This window comes from Hypanus sabinus, chromosome 12 (assembly GCF_030144855.1).
Source record: "Hypanus sabinus isolate sHypSab1 chromosome 12, sHypSab1.hap1, whole genome shotgun sequence".
Lineage (NCBI taxonomy): Eukaryota > Metazoa > Chordata > Chondrichthyes > Myliobatiformes > Dasyatidae > Hypanus > Hypanus sabinus.
In genome coordinates, this window is record NC_082717.1 from 9,673,433 (window position 1) to 9,689,930 (window position 16,498).

Genomic DNA, 16,498 nt, shown 5'->3' on the forward strand with positions numbered 1-16,498 from the left:
CAACATCCACAACCCTCCAATCCTCCGGAATCTGTCCTGTCCCCATTGATGATGCAAAAATCATCGCCAGAGGCTTAGCAATCTCCTCCTTCGCCTCCCACCTGAAGGAGAAGGGAACAAGGGACACATCTGCCCTTCATCTCCTCACTCACGACCATCCAACACCCCAAACAGTCCTTCCAGGTGAGGCACCACTTCACCTGTGATTCTGTTGGGGTTATCTCCAGTGCTGGGTGTTCACGGTGTGGCCTCCTGTATATCGGTGAGACCCAACATAGATCGAAAGCACCGTTGCTCCATCTACCAGAAAAAGTGGAGTCTCCTGGCGGCCACCCATTTAAACCTACTTCCCATTTCTATTTCAGCAGTACTGTCGTGCTGAGGCCATTCTCAGATTGGAAGCGCAACTCCTTACATTCTGTCCAGAAAGCCTCCAACCTCATGGCATGAACATCGTTTTCTCAACCCCTTCACCATTCCCCATTTCCATTTCCCTCTCTCACCTCATGGTCTTACCTGCCCATCACCTCCCTCTGGTGCTACCCCTTCCCTTTCTTCCACGGTCTTCTGTCCTCTCCTATCAGACATGCCCTTCTCCAGTCCTTTGCCTCTTTCACCAATCAACTTCCAGCTCTTTAACTTCACCCCCTTTCCCTCTCCCTGTTTTATCTATCACCTACCACCTTGTACTTCTTCCTCTCCTCCCTCCACATTCTTACTCTGACTTTCCCCCTTCCCTTCCAGTACTGAAGAAAGGGCTTGACCTGATACAGTAGCGGCAGGAATGCAACCCAGGGTGCTGGTACTGAAAAGCATTGCACTAGCCACCATGATACCATATCACCCATATTCACTATTGTGCAAATGTCTTAGGCACATATATATAGCTAGGGTGCCTAAGACTCTTGCACAGTACTGTAGTAATCTTATGTATTGCTCTGTACTGCTACAAAAATAAACAAATTACATGACATATATGAGTGATGATAAATCTGATTCTGATATGGGTCTCTACTGTGGACTGAGAGTGGTGAAGGGTGTAGGGAGAGGGGAATCATGATAGGGAAAAGGGAAAAGGAGAGGGAAGGGAGCAGGAAGCACCAGAGAGACATTCTGTAATGATCAATAAACCAATTGCTCGGAGTTAAATAACATTGGCTGGGTCAGGGCCATCTCAGGGGCTGGGTGTGTCTGCACCCGCTCCATCCCCTCTCCCCTTGCAGCTGTCCCATGCCACTCCCACGACACACCATCCTCGTGATTCCCAACATCCTTTGCTCCCGCCTGATGTGCAAGCTTGCTCTCCGCTCCACATTGTGCATACAGTACTATCCAAAGGTCTTAGGCACCCTAGCTATACACATATGCCCAAGACTTTAGAACAGTGTTGTAAGTGCATTGATAATTACTTTGAATCTGAACAGCAGAGTGGACTGTTGTTAATGCATTATGGAGTCAATTGTCCAAATAACCTCATCTGAAGCCGTAACCACAACTTCAACAACTGTGAAACAACTAAACTCGACCCTTTCGATACAGGACATATTTATCCACCTTTCAAATGGATCTCCATTTCTCAATAACCAGAGGTAGCTGAAATACTTCATGATTCATACTTACACAAAGACTCAGTGAGCGGGATCCGAGCATCTGTTAATATTATTAGCCCACTCATCTGTCAAAAAAACATCAAAAACATAAAAATCAATAACTCATTCCTTTCACTCAACAAACTATTGTATGAAAACTTGCAATGGCGGCCACACAATCTTGTGCGAAAATGCAGGAGGAACTCAGCAGGCCAGGCAGCATCTATGGATAAAAGTACAGTTGATGTTCTGGGCCGAAGCCCTTCGTCAGAACTGGAAAAAAGATGAGGAACCAGCATAAGAAAGTCTCTTTGGCAGAATAAAAATCCTAGACTAGGCAAAAAATATTTACAGAAGCCTAAGAAGGAAGGTGGTTTGGCTTTGCCAAACGAGATTTTATTATTGGGCAGTTAATATACGATATTTAATATTTTGGACACAAGAATTGACTACAGCTGCCTGCCCACAATGGGTAAATTTGGAATGTAAATCTGTACAAGACTTTTCGTTGTTTTCAATCTTAGGATCTTCACTTCCTTTTTCTTTATCTAAATTGAATAAACAAATAACTAATCCTATTGTCAAATACACATTGCGAATCTGGTTTCAATTTCGTAAAGTTTTTGGTTTGAATAAGTTTATTCTATCATGCCCTATAGTATCTAATTATTTTTTTTTGGCCTTCCTTTATGGATCAAACATTTTTTTATGGAAAACAAAAGGTATAACATGTTTTCGTGATTTGTTTTTAGATGATAGCGTTATGTCCTTTGAACAGTTATCTAATAAATATAATTTACCTAAAACCCATTTTTTTAGATATTTGCAAGTTAGAAATTTTTTGTATAGGGTTACAGTCTTTTCCGAAACTAGGTCCATTGGACATTACGGAAAGAATTTTAGCTCTGAATCCTTCTCAAAAGGGTTTAGTAGCTGTCATTTATAATATGATTATGAATATACAGCCAGATGTATCAGAAGAAATTAAGAAGGAATGGGAAGAAGAACTTCATTGTCTTATATCCACTGAGCAATGGGAGAAAATGTCACTATTAGTTAATTCGTCCTCTATTTGTGCTAAACATGCTCTAATACAATTTAAGGTTGTACATAGAGCTCATATGTCTAAGGATAAACTTGCTCGATTTTATTCTTATGTTAATTCAACCTGTGACAGATGTCATTTTGATGTTGCCTCATTAACCCATATGTTTTGGTCTTGCCCTTGTTTACAAAATTACTGGAAAGATGTTTTCAGTATTATTTCAAGAGTTTTGAATATTAATATCCAACTGCGTCCTTTTACTGCAATATTTGGTTTACCAATGGTGGATAATAGTTGTCTATCCTTTTCAGCTCGACGAATGATTGCATTTGTTACACTAATGGCTAGAAGATCTATTCTATTGAATTGGAAAGAAATTAACCCTCACCCTCCAACTATATTTCAGTGGTTTTCTCAAACCATTTCTTGTTTGAGCTTAGAAAAAATTAGAAGTGTTGTTTTTGACCCTTCGGTTAAATTTGAAGAAACTTGGAGACCATTTTTTCAACATTTTCATATGAGTTGAATTGTCTTTTCCTAAACCTTACTTATATTATCCTTAATTATTTGGATGGAGGTTCGGAGTTATTGGCACTACTGTATATGTACTTAACATTATTCAATAGCCCATGTTGGGTAGTGTTTTTTTTTTCTCTTTTTTTCTGGGGTCTTTTTTTTTTCTTTTTATTTCTTTGTTCATCAATGTTATGAGTTTGGGAGGTTATATATTTTTATTATTATATAGTCTATTTAAACTATTAATTATCTACTCTCAAACACTTTGTATTCATGTTTCATTTATGTTTGTTTAAAATTAATAAAAATATTTAAAAAGAAAAAAAGAAAGTCTCTGACTCCTCAGCTTTTTCCCAATCCTGCTGAAGGGTCTCAGCCCGAAACATTAACTGTACTAATTTCCATAGGTGCTGCCCGGCCTGTTGAGTTCCTCCACCATTTTGTGTGTGTTGCTCAGATTACTAATGCCGTTATTCACAAACCTGAAATACATTGTGGCTGTAGGGAAATCCTGTGTTATCTTCAGCTGTGTTGATCAGTGTCTGAAGGACCTGTGATCAGAATGTATATAAACTACAGGTCAAAAGAGCCAATTGTTAAACAGTCATCAAATCACTTCACAACCCTTCCTACTGTTGAGAGCATTTTCATGAGTAATGCAGCAAGAAGACGGCATCCATGACTAAGGACCCTCACCATCCAGGGCATGCTCTCTTCTCATTACTACCTCAGGAATGAGATACAAGAGCTGGAGGACCCACACTCAGTCATTCAGGAGCAGCAGAGGCAGCGTAGCAGTTTAGTATAACCCTCTCACAGCACCAGCAATCCAGGTTCAATTCCCTTCGCTGTCTATATGGAGTTTGGACGTTCCCCCCCCCCCCCCCTTGAGCTCATGGGTTTCCTCCACATGATCTGGTTTCTTCACACACTCCAAAGAGGTATAGATTAGTTAGTTACATGGGTGTAATTGGGTGACATGGGTTCCTTGGGCTGGAAGGGCCTGTTACCATGCTGTATCTCTAAAATAAATTTAAAAATACTTAAGCTCTTCCCGTCAACAAAGAGATTTCTGAAGAGTCCAAGAACATATGAGCTATGTTAATAAAACTAAATCTGAAAGGTGGATTTGTCTTCCCCTTGGGCCAGGCCAGCATCAGGCAGAAGATACAAAAGCCTGAAAGCCCGTACCATCAGGGTCAAGGACAACTTCTACCCCACTATTATAGGACTATCGAATGGTTCCCAGGAATGATAAGTGGACTGTTGATTTCACAATCTACCTCGCTCTGACCTTACACTTTATTACCTGCCTGCACTGATCTCAAATCCCTCTGGACAATCTTTCATCTCACTGGGGCTCAAGGACACTCTTCTAACAGCGGGTTTTACCCCACTTCTAAAAGACTATTGAATGGACCTCTGGTATGGTAGGACGGACTCTTCTCATAATCTATCTTGCCATAGTGGGTGGTGGGGTGGAGATAGGTCTGTGCCAAAGAAGGTGTAAGGCACTCCTTCTCTCCAGTAGCATGCAGGTTACCCTTACGCAAGCTGTAGCATCTGGTTACCCCATCTCCCCCACCAGTCAGGGTCACTTGGAGCCATGGGAGCAGCTGGTGGATGGTCGTATGAGCAACTGGTGCATATCACAAGTCCTGGTTATGTGACCACTGACGCCGGGCAGACAAACTCTGAACAATACTGACAATGGCTGGGGTCACCCATCTTATAAAGTGACTTCCCAGAAGAAACCAGTGGAAAAAAACTTCTGCAGAAAAATGTGCCAAGAACAATCATGGAAAGACCATGATCACCCATGTCATATGGCATGGCACATAGTGAGCAATACGTGTTATCGTCTTGCACCTTACTGTCTACCTGCACTGTTTTCTCTCTGTAACTATAACACTTTATTCTGATTCTGTTATTGTTTTACCTTGTACAACCTCAATGCATAGATATGATGATGCCTTGTAAAGCACAGTTTTTCACTGTATCTCACTATGACCAAACGACAATTACCAGTTAATGAATGTTCACAAGTATCTGCAGTTACCAACTATTGGTTTATGTGATACATTGGAAAATAAACTGAATCCCAATCAATGAACCCCCAAATTCCAATACCAATACAAAGCATCAGGCATCATGACTTATTGACCTGAGCCTCAATCTCTCACATAGGAACTGATAAATCTACAGAAAGGTCACTATTAATTAATCATAGAGTCATAGAAAAGTACAACATGGAAACAGGCCCTTTGGCCCATCTAATCCTTGCTGAAACAATTTAAGCTGCTTACTCCCATTGACCTGCACCGGGATCATACCCCTCCATAGCCCTGCCATCCATATACATACCCAAACTTAGCTTAAATGTTGAAATCAACTCGCATACACCACTTGTGCTGGCAGCCCATTCCACATTAGCAGGACGCTCTCAATGAAGAAGCTTACCCTCATGTTCCCCTTAAACCTTTCACCTATCACCCTTAACCCATGACCTCTAGTTGTAGTCCCACCCAACCTCAGTGAAAAAAGCATGTCAGCTGACTTTTCTTGATTTCCTACCAAATATGTCAAGTGTAGAGCCATCAGGTTTCCAAGAGACCTTTGAATCAACACATACCAGTTCCTCGGTGATGTCATTTCCTCCCTTGAGAAGCTGCGCGCTCTTGTCCACGACCAGGATCCCAACAAGTGAGTTGACCTCATTGGTAGACACATTGAGAGAGACACTGTCAGCTGGCTTTGCCTGCTCTGTACTCCAGGAAAGTGAAACCTGTATTGGTTAAACATAGAACAGTACAGCACATTACATGCCCTTCAATCCATGATGTTATGCTGACCAGTTCTCCAAGATTAATCTAACCCTTCCCTCGCTCATAACCCTCCATTTTTCTATCATCCATGTGCATATCTAAGAGCTGCTTAAATGTCTCTCAAACACTGTGCCCAGCAGTCTGTTCCATACCACTCTCCATATAAAAATCTGCCTCTGACATCCCACAGGTACTTTCCTCCAGTCACCTTCAAAGTATGTCCTCTCATATTAGCTGTTGCCGCCCTTGGAAAAAGGCGCTGGCTGTCCACTCTATCCATGCCTCTTATTATCTTATAAACTTCTAGCAGGTCATCCTCCTTATCATCCAAAGAGAAAAGCCCTAGCTTGCTCAGCCTACCCTTAATAAGACACACACTCTAATCCAGGAAGCATCCTGATAAATTTTCTCTCCACACTCTCTAAACCTATCTTCACCTCTCCCAACTTCCGACTTGAAAGCCTGAAAGCAGGTACCACCACCACCATCCCATTACACTATGGTCGACGTCATCATCATCATCGTTTAGGGCAGCAATGAAGGTCCTCCATCTTAGGCTGCGTTCATCGTGTCTGTAGCTTCCTACTGTCAGTGGGTGGAGACTCAGGAATTCCTTTGTACTCAGATGTAAAAGGATTCTTCATTGCTATTTCCATAATAATTTTGATTTACAAGACAGTGTTGTTAGCCCTTAGCTGAACCCCCGAAGCTGGAGACAGGTGGATCTCTCTTACTCTGGCCTCTACCCTTTGACCTGTTTGGCATGGGTGACCCTACCAAGAGCCAAAGCATAAAGCCCTGACTCCAGCCAACGTAGCTCACTGGATCATTGATGCACGCAAGCCTCCAAATCCAATGACAAAGTAGGGTCGTCTCGGAGGAACCCCACTGGCATAAGACTACTAAATGGTCATGTAGTACAATGAATTGGACTCTTGATCTCACAATCTACTTTGTTGTGATCCTGCACTTTATTGTTTACCTGCACTGCACTCTCTCTGCAGCTGTTACACTTTATTCTGCTTTGTTATTGCTTTACATTTTTCTATCACAATGCACTATGGAATGATCAGCTGGACTGGGTTGTCTACGGCTGCATGAGTGTGTGCTGAGTACTGCTGCATGCTTGTCCCAGACAACATCCCATGCACCATCGAGCTACAGGCCATGACACACAGGGATGTGGGCTTTTTTTTCTGACTGACTGTATATTTTTCTGCTATCGTAAGTGATATCATTTTCCATTGTGTAGTGGTTAGCACAGCGCCTTACAGTACCAGCGACACAGGTTCAATTCCCACTGCTGTCTGTAAGGAGATTGCACATTCTCCCCATGACCATGTGGGTTTCCTCCAGATGCTCTGGTTCCATCCCAAACTCCAAAGACGTACCAGTTGATAGGTTAATTGGTCATTGTAAATTGTCCTGTGATTATGCTACAGCTAAAGTTGTTGTTTGATGGGAAGCAGGGCTCGAAGAGCTGGGAGGCCCTAGTCCGTTCTGTATCTCAATAAATAAATTATATATACCAAATGTGCCGTGGGTTGCGTATGGCTGTTGGTTTGTGTTTTGCACCTCAGCCCCAGAGGAACGCTGTTTCATTTGGCTGTATTCATGCATATAGTGGAATGACAATTAAACATGAACATGAACTTGAATTGGAAAGGTCCGATCTGATCTGGATGACGTGTGGCGGGGTGGAGATAGGTTTCTACCAAATGTGGCGTAAGGTGCTCCTTGTTATGTTTTGTAGTTTCAAACATTAAATTAATTCAAAGTAAAACTATGGTGTCCAAAATTAATTATTTACATAAACAAGAATGCTTAATGAAACTATATATAGTGTCACAGTTAGTGAAACTAAATATGGTGTCACGTGGAATCATGGGAGAAGGTAGTTGATGGCCGTATGAGCAGCAAGTGCATATCACAATTCCTGGAATGTGACCACTGACACCAGGCAGACAATCTGAAGAAGATTGATAATATCTGGGATAACCCACCTTGTAAAGACATTGCCCAGAAGGCAATGGCAAACCACCTCTGTAGAAAAATTTGCCAAAAATAATCATGGGCATGAGACCATGATCGCCTACATCATACGAAATGGCACATAATGATGATGATGTTGATGTTGACGATGATGACCTGCATGAGCAGTGTGCAGGACAATGTTTTCATTGTATCTCAGTACATTGACAATAATAAACCAATAATAGTTGCAAATACCAATGCCTAAAGAGAGAGAACTGAGTGGGAATGGTACGAAGAATTAAAATGACAGAAAATAGGAAATTCATAATCACTCTTGTAAATCACGTTTCTCAAAATTATCACCCAAACTGCATTTGATACCCCCACCACTCCCCAATTTCAAGGAAGGCCACCTTGAGGGCCTTTAGAACAGAGAAGAGGAGGAATTTCTTTAGCCAGAGGGTGGAGAATCTGAGGAATTCGTTACCACAGGCTGCTGTGCAGACCAAGTCTTGGGTATATTTAAAGTGGAGGTTGATAGGTGCTCAATAGGGGTGTCAAAGGTTACCTTATTTGTAAAGATTCCTTCCACGTTCAAAAGGATTTCATCACTGACCATGAGATAATATTTGATGAAATAGACAATGAGGTGTGCTGCCGGTGCCCAAGAAATATCAGGTGTTAACTGGACTTGAGTCAGGTTACTTTTGCCGATAGCTACCATTTGCCCTTTTGATATCACCTGAGTGTTGGAGAAAGTTGGGGAAAAGGGAAGATGTTAAAAATTCAGACTCATTCATTCATTCATTTTCCACATGTACAGTAAATTGAAACATACACTGAAATCTGTTGTTTACATTAACAATCAACACATCCAAGCGTGTGACTGGCTGGTGGCGCAATGGCATCAATGCCGGACTCTGGAGCGAAGGCTCCTGAGTTCGAATCCAAGTCAGGCCACCCCTGAGCGCGCTTCCCATCCGTGCCGGGTTGAGCATCGAGCTAGCCACTCTGCCTCATAAAAAATACAAGGGTCAAGTCAGGAACATTCATATCATGACCCAGTTAATTGGAAAGGAGACCAATTCTGACACCACGCACCAGACAAGAACGGCTGACTACTGTCTAGTACGACACACTAAAAAAAATTCAAGCATATGCTGAGGGCAACCCAACTTCTGAATCGTTTGCAATATTGCATACTCAGTGGCCACTTTATTAGGGACCTCCGAGTGCAACTGAGCCACTGAGTTGGTCTTCTGCTGCTGTGGCCCATCCACTTTGAGGTTCGCCATGCGTATTCATAGAAGCTCTCCTGCATACCACTGTTGTAACATTTCAGTTACTGTCACCTTCCTGTCAGCTCGAACCAGTCTGGGCATTCTCCTCTGACCTCTCTCAGAACAGGGCATATTTGCATATACAACCTCTGCTAACTGGATTTTTGGGGGGGTTTTTTGCACCATTCTCTGTAAACTCCAGAGACTGTTGTGCATGAAAATCCCAGGAGATCAGCATCTTCTGAGATATTCAAACCAACAATCATTCCACAGTCAAAGTCACTTAAACTCATATGTTTTGGTCATGTTCATTTTTGAAAAAATATTGGAAAGATACTTTTGATATTATTTCTGCAGTTTTGAATATTGATTTACAACCTCATCCTATTATCGCAATTTTTGGTTTACCAATGATGGACTCACTGCATTTATCTTCTTCCGCCCATCGAATGATTGCATTTCTTACTCTGATAGCTAGAAGATCTATATTGTTGAATTGGAAGGAAATTAACCCTCCCACTGTATTTAATTGGTTCTCTCAAACTATGTTATGTTTAAATTTAGAAAAAATTAGAAGTGGTGTTTTTGATACTTCTAATAAATTTGAAAAGTTATGGAGAGAATTTATTCAACATTTTCATATGATGTAATATGACCCCGTTCCAAGTTCATTTGACTTTCCAGCTTTTAGCTTATGTATGTTGAGAGGACCAGAGGTGACGGCATTGATGATTATTTATTTTTGTGAGATATTATAAACAGCCCTTTTTTTTTCTTTTCCCAATGTTTCTTTTTTTTCTTTTTTTTCTTCTCTTTTTTGCTTCTTTTTTCTTCTTTATTAGTCATTAGATTAATAGATTAGCTAATTTTGCATTATATTTTTTTCTTTTTTCTGTTTTTTTATATCATGTATTATGAAATATTTAGACTTACCATGTTCATACATATACTGTATGGTTTATGTCTTGGTAAACCCATTTATACTGTAACTATTGTTTATGTCTTTTTTCATCTGTAATGGAATTTGTATGTTTATAATTTCTTTTTTATTCATATATCATTTGTATTTTGTCCTTATTAATAATAATAAAAAGATTGAAAAACAAAGAAAGAAAGAAAGAAAGAAAGAAAATCACTTAGATCACATTTCCACTCCATTCCGATATTTTATCTGAACAATAGCTGAACCTCTTGACCATATCTACATGCTTTTATGCATTGAGTTGCTGCCACATGATTGGTTGAGTAGATATATGTGTATTACTGTGCAACTTCATTCAACTTCACTTGCCCCATCACTGAACTGATCCCATGACCTATGGACTCGCTTTCAAGGACTCTTCAACTCATGTTCATTGCCCTTCTAGTCTGTGCCAAAACTTTATTCCGCTCGTCCCATTGACCTGCACCCAGTCCATAACCCTCCAGATCTCTCCCATCCATGTATCTATCCAATTTATTCTTAAAATCTTAACAGTGAGCCCGCATTTACCACGTCAGATGGCAGCTCATTCCACACTCCCTGAGTGAATTTCCCCTTAATGTTCCCCCAAACCTTTCCCCTTTCACCCTAAAGCCATGTCCTCTCATACTTATCTCTCCTAATCTAGGTGAAAAGAGCTTACGCGCATTTACTCTGTCTATACCCCTCAACATTTTGTAAACCTTTATCAAATCCCCTCTCATTTTTCTACACTTCAAGGAACAATGTCCTAACCTATTCAATCTTTCCCTGTAATTCAACTCCTGAAGACCCGGCAACATCCTAGTAAATCTTCTCTGCACTCTTTCAATCTTACTGATATCCTTCCTATAGTTAGGTGACCAGAACTGTACACAACATTCCAAATTTGGCCTCACCAATGTCTTATACAACCTCACCATAAAATCCCAACTCCTATACTCAATACTTTGATTTATGAATGCCAGGATGCCAGAAGCCTTCTTTACAACCCTGTCTACCTGTGACGTCACTTTCAGAGAATTATGTGTCTGAACTCCTGGATCCCTTTGTTCCTCCGCACTCCTCAGTGCCCTACCATTTACTGTGTATGTCCTACCTTGATTTGTCCTTCCAAAATGCAACACCTCACATTTCTCTAAAATTCCATCTGCCGTTTTCTGGTCCAATTTTCCAGTTGGCTCAGATCCCTCTGCAAGCTTTGAAAACCTTCCTTGCTGTCCACACCTCCAATCTTAGTGTCATCAGCAAACTTGCTGATCCAATTTACCATATTATCATCTAGATCATTGATATAGACAACAAACAACAATGGTCCCAGCACAGATCCCTGAGCACACCACTAGTCACAGGCCTCCAGTCTGAGAAGCAATCATTTGTCTTCTCCCATACAGCCAATTTCAAATCCAGTTTACAACCTCTCCATGGATACCCAATGTCTGAACCTCCTGAACTAACCTCCCATGTGGGACCTTGTCAAATGCCTTACTAAAGTCCATGTAGACAACATCCACAGCCTTTCCTTCACCTATTTTCTTGGTAACCTCCTCGAAAATCTCTACAAGATTCGTTAAACATGATCTACCACACACAAAGCCATGCTGATTATCCTTAATCAGCCCTTGGCTGTCCAAATACTTGTATATCCGATCTCTCAGAACGCCTTCCAATAATTTACCTACTACTGACGTCAGGCTCACCAGCCTGTAATTACCTGGAGATGGCGAAAATTACAGAGAATGATGCGAAGACACTTGGGATGGTAGGTAAGGACATTAGGAACTCTATCACTATTTATGTATTTATACAGTTATGTACATTTTATGCCATATCTATACTTTCATTTCTAACTTTATTTTGATATAATTCTTTATTCCTTATAATTGTTGAATGTTGTGTTTTTTTTTTTGCATGTCACGCCCTGACCAACACACTGCAGCAAAGTCCTAATGCATGTACAGTAAATGTTTATCGTGAATGTTAGTCCTTAATAATGTTATATTTTACTGATGGAATTACCTGGTAGGTAAACTCGATTGGTAACTCAAAACTTTCAATGGAAAATTCAAATGGTGTTCCCACCTAGGTTAAAAAAAAACACAAAATTTATTCAGTTTTTCAATGCATTTGTACTTTTAAACCAAGGTGTCCAAGAATGACCAGGACAGATTTTTCCATACGATACAGGTATACATGGTTTGGAACACAACGATAATAATCTAAGAATGCTTAGAGAAACTTCATGGCATGGTAGCATAGTGATTAGCAAAATGCTTTACAGCGTCAGCGACCCAGGTTCAATTCCTGCCAGCGACTGTAAGGAGTTTGTACTTTCTTCCTGTGATCATGTGGGTTTCCTCCGGGTGTTCCAGTTCTCTCTCACAGTCCAAAGGCGTACCGGGAAGCTTAGTTGGTCATTGAAAATTGTCCCATGATTATATTAGGATTAATTGGGTTTGGCAGGGGGTTTGAAGGGCTGAAAGGGCCCACACCGCACTCTATGGCTAAGTAGATAGAGAGATAGACAGTCATTTGGGTACATTTGGGTGGTGCAACTTTGTGGTCATGCTGTATCTCTAAGTAAATAAAATAAACACAAGGGAGCAAGTCCACAGTAATGTGTTGCAAATTTAATGTGAGCACCCTAGAGAGTAGATAATGATGAAAAATATATTTGTCTGAGAAGGTAATGGGGTAGGTGATGTGATAGATTTTTGAAGGGATCTTGAAGAGAATAAAAAGGCATAACTTCTTAATGCAAGTGGGACTCTTCCTTCGGACTGGGCCATGACCAGTGCTAGGGTAGAGAGAGAAGGTTCTCAATTAGTACTGGCACCCCTCAAGGATACATGCTTAGCCCACTGCTCTACCCTCTCCATACCCATGAATGCATGGCTAAGCATAGCTCAAAAGCCATCTATAACTTTGTCAATGAGAGAACTATTGTTGGCAGAATTTCAGATGGTGACAGGGAGACATACAGGAGTGAGATAGATTTGCTAATTAAATGGTGCTACAGCAACAAGCTTGCACTTAACATCAGTAAGACTAATGAATTGACTGTGGCTTCAGGATAGGGAAGTAGAAGGAACATCGAGGGATCAGCAGTGGGAATGGTGAGCAGTTTCAAGTGTCAATGTCTGTGAAGATCTATCCTGGGCCCAGCATACGGATGCAACTACAAAGGGACAACAGCAGCTATATTTCATTAGGAGTTAGAGCATCACCAAAGAGTCTCACAAATTACTATTAATGTACTGTGGAGAGCATTCTATTGGATTGCATCACTGTTAGATATGGAGGGGCCACTGCACAGGATAGGAAAAAGCTGCAGAAAGTTGTAAACTCAACCAGTTCCGTCAAAGGCACTAGATTCCTCGGCATCGACGACATCTTCAAAAGGTGGCATCCGTCATTGAGGACCCCCATCACACAGATCATGCCCTCTTCTCATTGCTGCCATCAAGAGGGAGGTACAGGAGCCTGAAGACACACACTCACTGATTCAGGAACAGATTCTTCCCTCCACTATCAGATTTCTGAACAGCACTTCGTCTTGCTCTCTTTTTGCACCACTGACGTAATTTCACTTTACACACACACACACCCCTTAAATATATATATATATATAAAACCATAAAACCATAAGATATAGGAGCAGAAGTAGATCATTCAGCCCATTGAGTCTGCTTCGCCATCCAATCGCGGCTGATCCAGTCATCCCCACTTTGAATCCTTCACTCCATACCCTTTGATGCTCTTGCTAATCAAGAACCTATCTATCTCTGCCTTAAATACACCCAATGACTTGGCCTCCACAGTCACTCGTGGCAACAAATTCCATAGATTTACCACCTTCTGACTAAAGTAATTTCTCCGCATCTCAGTTCTAAATGGACGTCCTTCGATCTTGAAGTCATGCACTCTTGTCTTAGACTCCCCTAGCATGGGAAATAACTTTACCATATCTAATCTGTTCAGGCCTTTAACATTTGAATGTTTCTATGAGATCCCCCCTCATTCTCCTGAACTCCAGGGAATACAGCCCAAGAGCTGCTAGACATTCCTCAAACAGTAGCTCGTTCATTCCTGTAATCTTTCTTGTGAATCTTCTCTGAACCCTCTCCACTGTGAGTATATCCTTTCTAAAATAAGGAGCCCAAAGCTGCACACAATATTCCAAGAGTGATCTCACAAGTGCCTTATAGAGCATCAACATCACATCCCTGCTCTTATATTCTATACCTCTAGAAATGAATGCCAACATTGCATTCACCTTCTTCACCACCGACTCAACCTGGAGGTTAAATTTTAGGGTATCCTGCACAAGGACTCTCAAGTCTCTTTGCATCTCTGCATTTTGAATTCTCTCCCCATCTAAATGATAGTCTGCCCCTATATTTCTTCCAACAAAGTGCATGACCATACACTTTCCAACATTGTATTTCATTTGCCACTTCTTTGCCCATTCCACTACAATATATATATGGTAACTTACAGGTTTTTTGATTATGTATTGCTGCAAAACAACAAATTTGTTGACATATGCCAGTCAATTAAACCTAATTCTGATTCTGATTCTGAAGGCTACATGTAAGGTTGGACATCTGTGGTTCCCTCCAGCATTGTATAGAACAGTTGATAAAGAGGATGGTAAGCATTATTTTAAGTATAAGTATCAGAGATGTCCTCCTTCTTTAAAGAACAGGATTAACGTCCTCCAGCATTAGTGCTGACCACTGCTGCGTCTCCTCCATTCCCCAGACATCCATGCTCAACCCATCTTCTCATTACCTTAACAGAGATAGAGTTCCTCTTGTCCTCATCTACAACCCCATGAGCTTCTGCATCCAACACATCACAGCAGGTCCCTCAACACCAGCTCCATAGCAAAGAAAGCCCAGCAGCGTCTCTACTTTCTGCGAAGGCTGATGAAAGTCCATCTCCAAACCCCCATCCTCATCACATTCTACAGGGGTTGTATTGAGAGCATCCTGAGCAGTTGCATCACTGCCTGGTTCGGAAATTGCACCATCTCGGATCACAAAGCCCTGCAGCAAATAGAGGTCAGCTGAGAAGATCAACAGGGTCTCTCTTCCCGCCATCACGGACATTTACACTACACGCTGCATCCCCAAAGGAAACACCATTATGAAGGACCCCATGCACCCCTCATACAATCTCTTCTCCCTCCTGCTGTCTGGGAAAAGGCACCGAAGCATTCGGGCTCTCACGACCAGACTATGTAACAGTTTCTTCCCCCAACCTATCAGACTCCTCAATACCCAAAGCCTGGACTGACACCTTGCCTTATTGTCCTGTTTATTATTTATTGCAATGCCTGCACTGTTTTTGTGCACTTTACGCAGTCCTGTGTAGGTCTGCAGTCTAATGTAGCTTTCTCTGTGTTGTTTTTTAAGTAGTTCAGTCTAGTTTTTGTACTGTGTCATGTAGCACCATGGTCCTGAAAAACGTTGTCTCATTTTTACTATGCACTGTACCAGCTGTTATGGTCGAAATGACAATAAAAGTGACTTGACCTGACTTGGTTTGATCCTCTGCAACTTCTGTCATCTCCCGAGAGATCCCACTACCGAACACATCTTTACCTTCCCCTTTCTGGTTTCAGCAGAGAGTGCTCGCTCTGTGATTCCCGTGTCCATTCATCTGTCCCCACTAATCTCCTTCCTGGCACTTATCCGTGTAAGTGGTCAATGTTCTACACCTGCCTATTCACCTCTTCCCTCCCTCCATTCTGGGCCCCAAACAATCCTTCCAGGTGAAGCAACATTCACCAGTGAATCCACTGGGGCCGTCTATTGTGTCCAGTGCACCTGATGTGGCCCTCTCTACAGAGACCCACCGTAAATTGGGTGACCACCTCATCGAGCACCTCTGCTCCAACCGCCAAAAGCAGAACTTCCTGGTGGCCAAACATTCCCATTCCAACTTGTCAATCCACAGACCTCCTTTAGTGCCGAGATGAGACCTCGCTAAGGTTGGAGGAGCAGCACCTTATATTCCATCTGGATAGCCTCCAACTCAATGGCATGAATATTGATTTCTTTTTCCGGTAAAAGTTTTTATTCCTCCCACTCCCCTCCTCTCCTCTTTGGCTTCTTTTTTCTTCTCACCTGCCCCCTTGGTCCCCTCCTCTTTCCCTTTCTCCTGTGGTCCACTATCCTCTCCTGTTAGATTCCTTCCTCCCTTTCCTCCCCACCTGGTTTCACCCATCACTTCCTAGCTTGTTCTCTTTTCCTTCCCCTCACCTTTTTATTCTGGCATCTTTCCCCTTCCTTTCCAGTCTC

General features: G+C 41.8%; 1 protein-coding gene across 3 annotated transcripts in view; it reads right to left on the minus strand.

Moving 5' to 3' along the window:
- The window catches only part of cd109 (CD109 molecule), a 244,258-nt gene that overhangs the window by 120,237 nt on the left and 107,523 nt on the right, over positions 1-16,498 (minus strand). For all 3 annotated transcript variants that reach the window (XM_059985524.1, XM_059985525.1, XM_059985526.1), the window contains 5 exons: positions 12,210-12,272; positions 8,518-8,691; positions 5,783-5,935; positions 3,633-3,701; positions 1,621-1,675 (listed from right to left, as the gene is read on the minus strand). In XM_059985524.1, the coding sequence (XP_059841507.1) occupies positions 1,621-1,675; positions 3,633-3,701; positions 5,783-5,935; positions 8,518-8,691; positions 12,210-12,272 (514 nt within the window). The remainder of the gene's footprint in view (positions 1-1,620; positions 1,676-3,632; positions 3,702-5,782; positions 5,936-8,517; positions 8,692-12,209; positions 12,273-16,498) is intronic.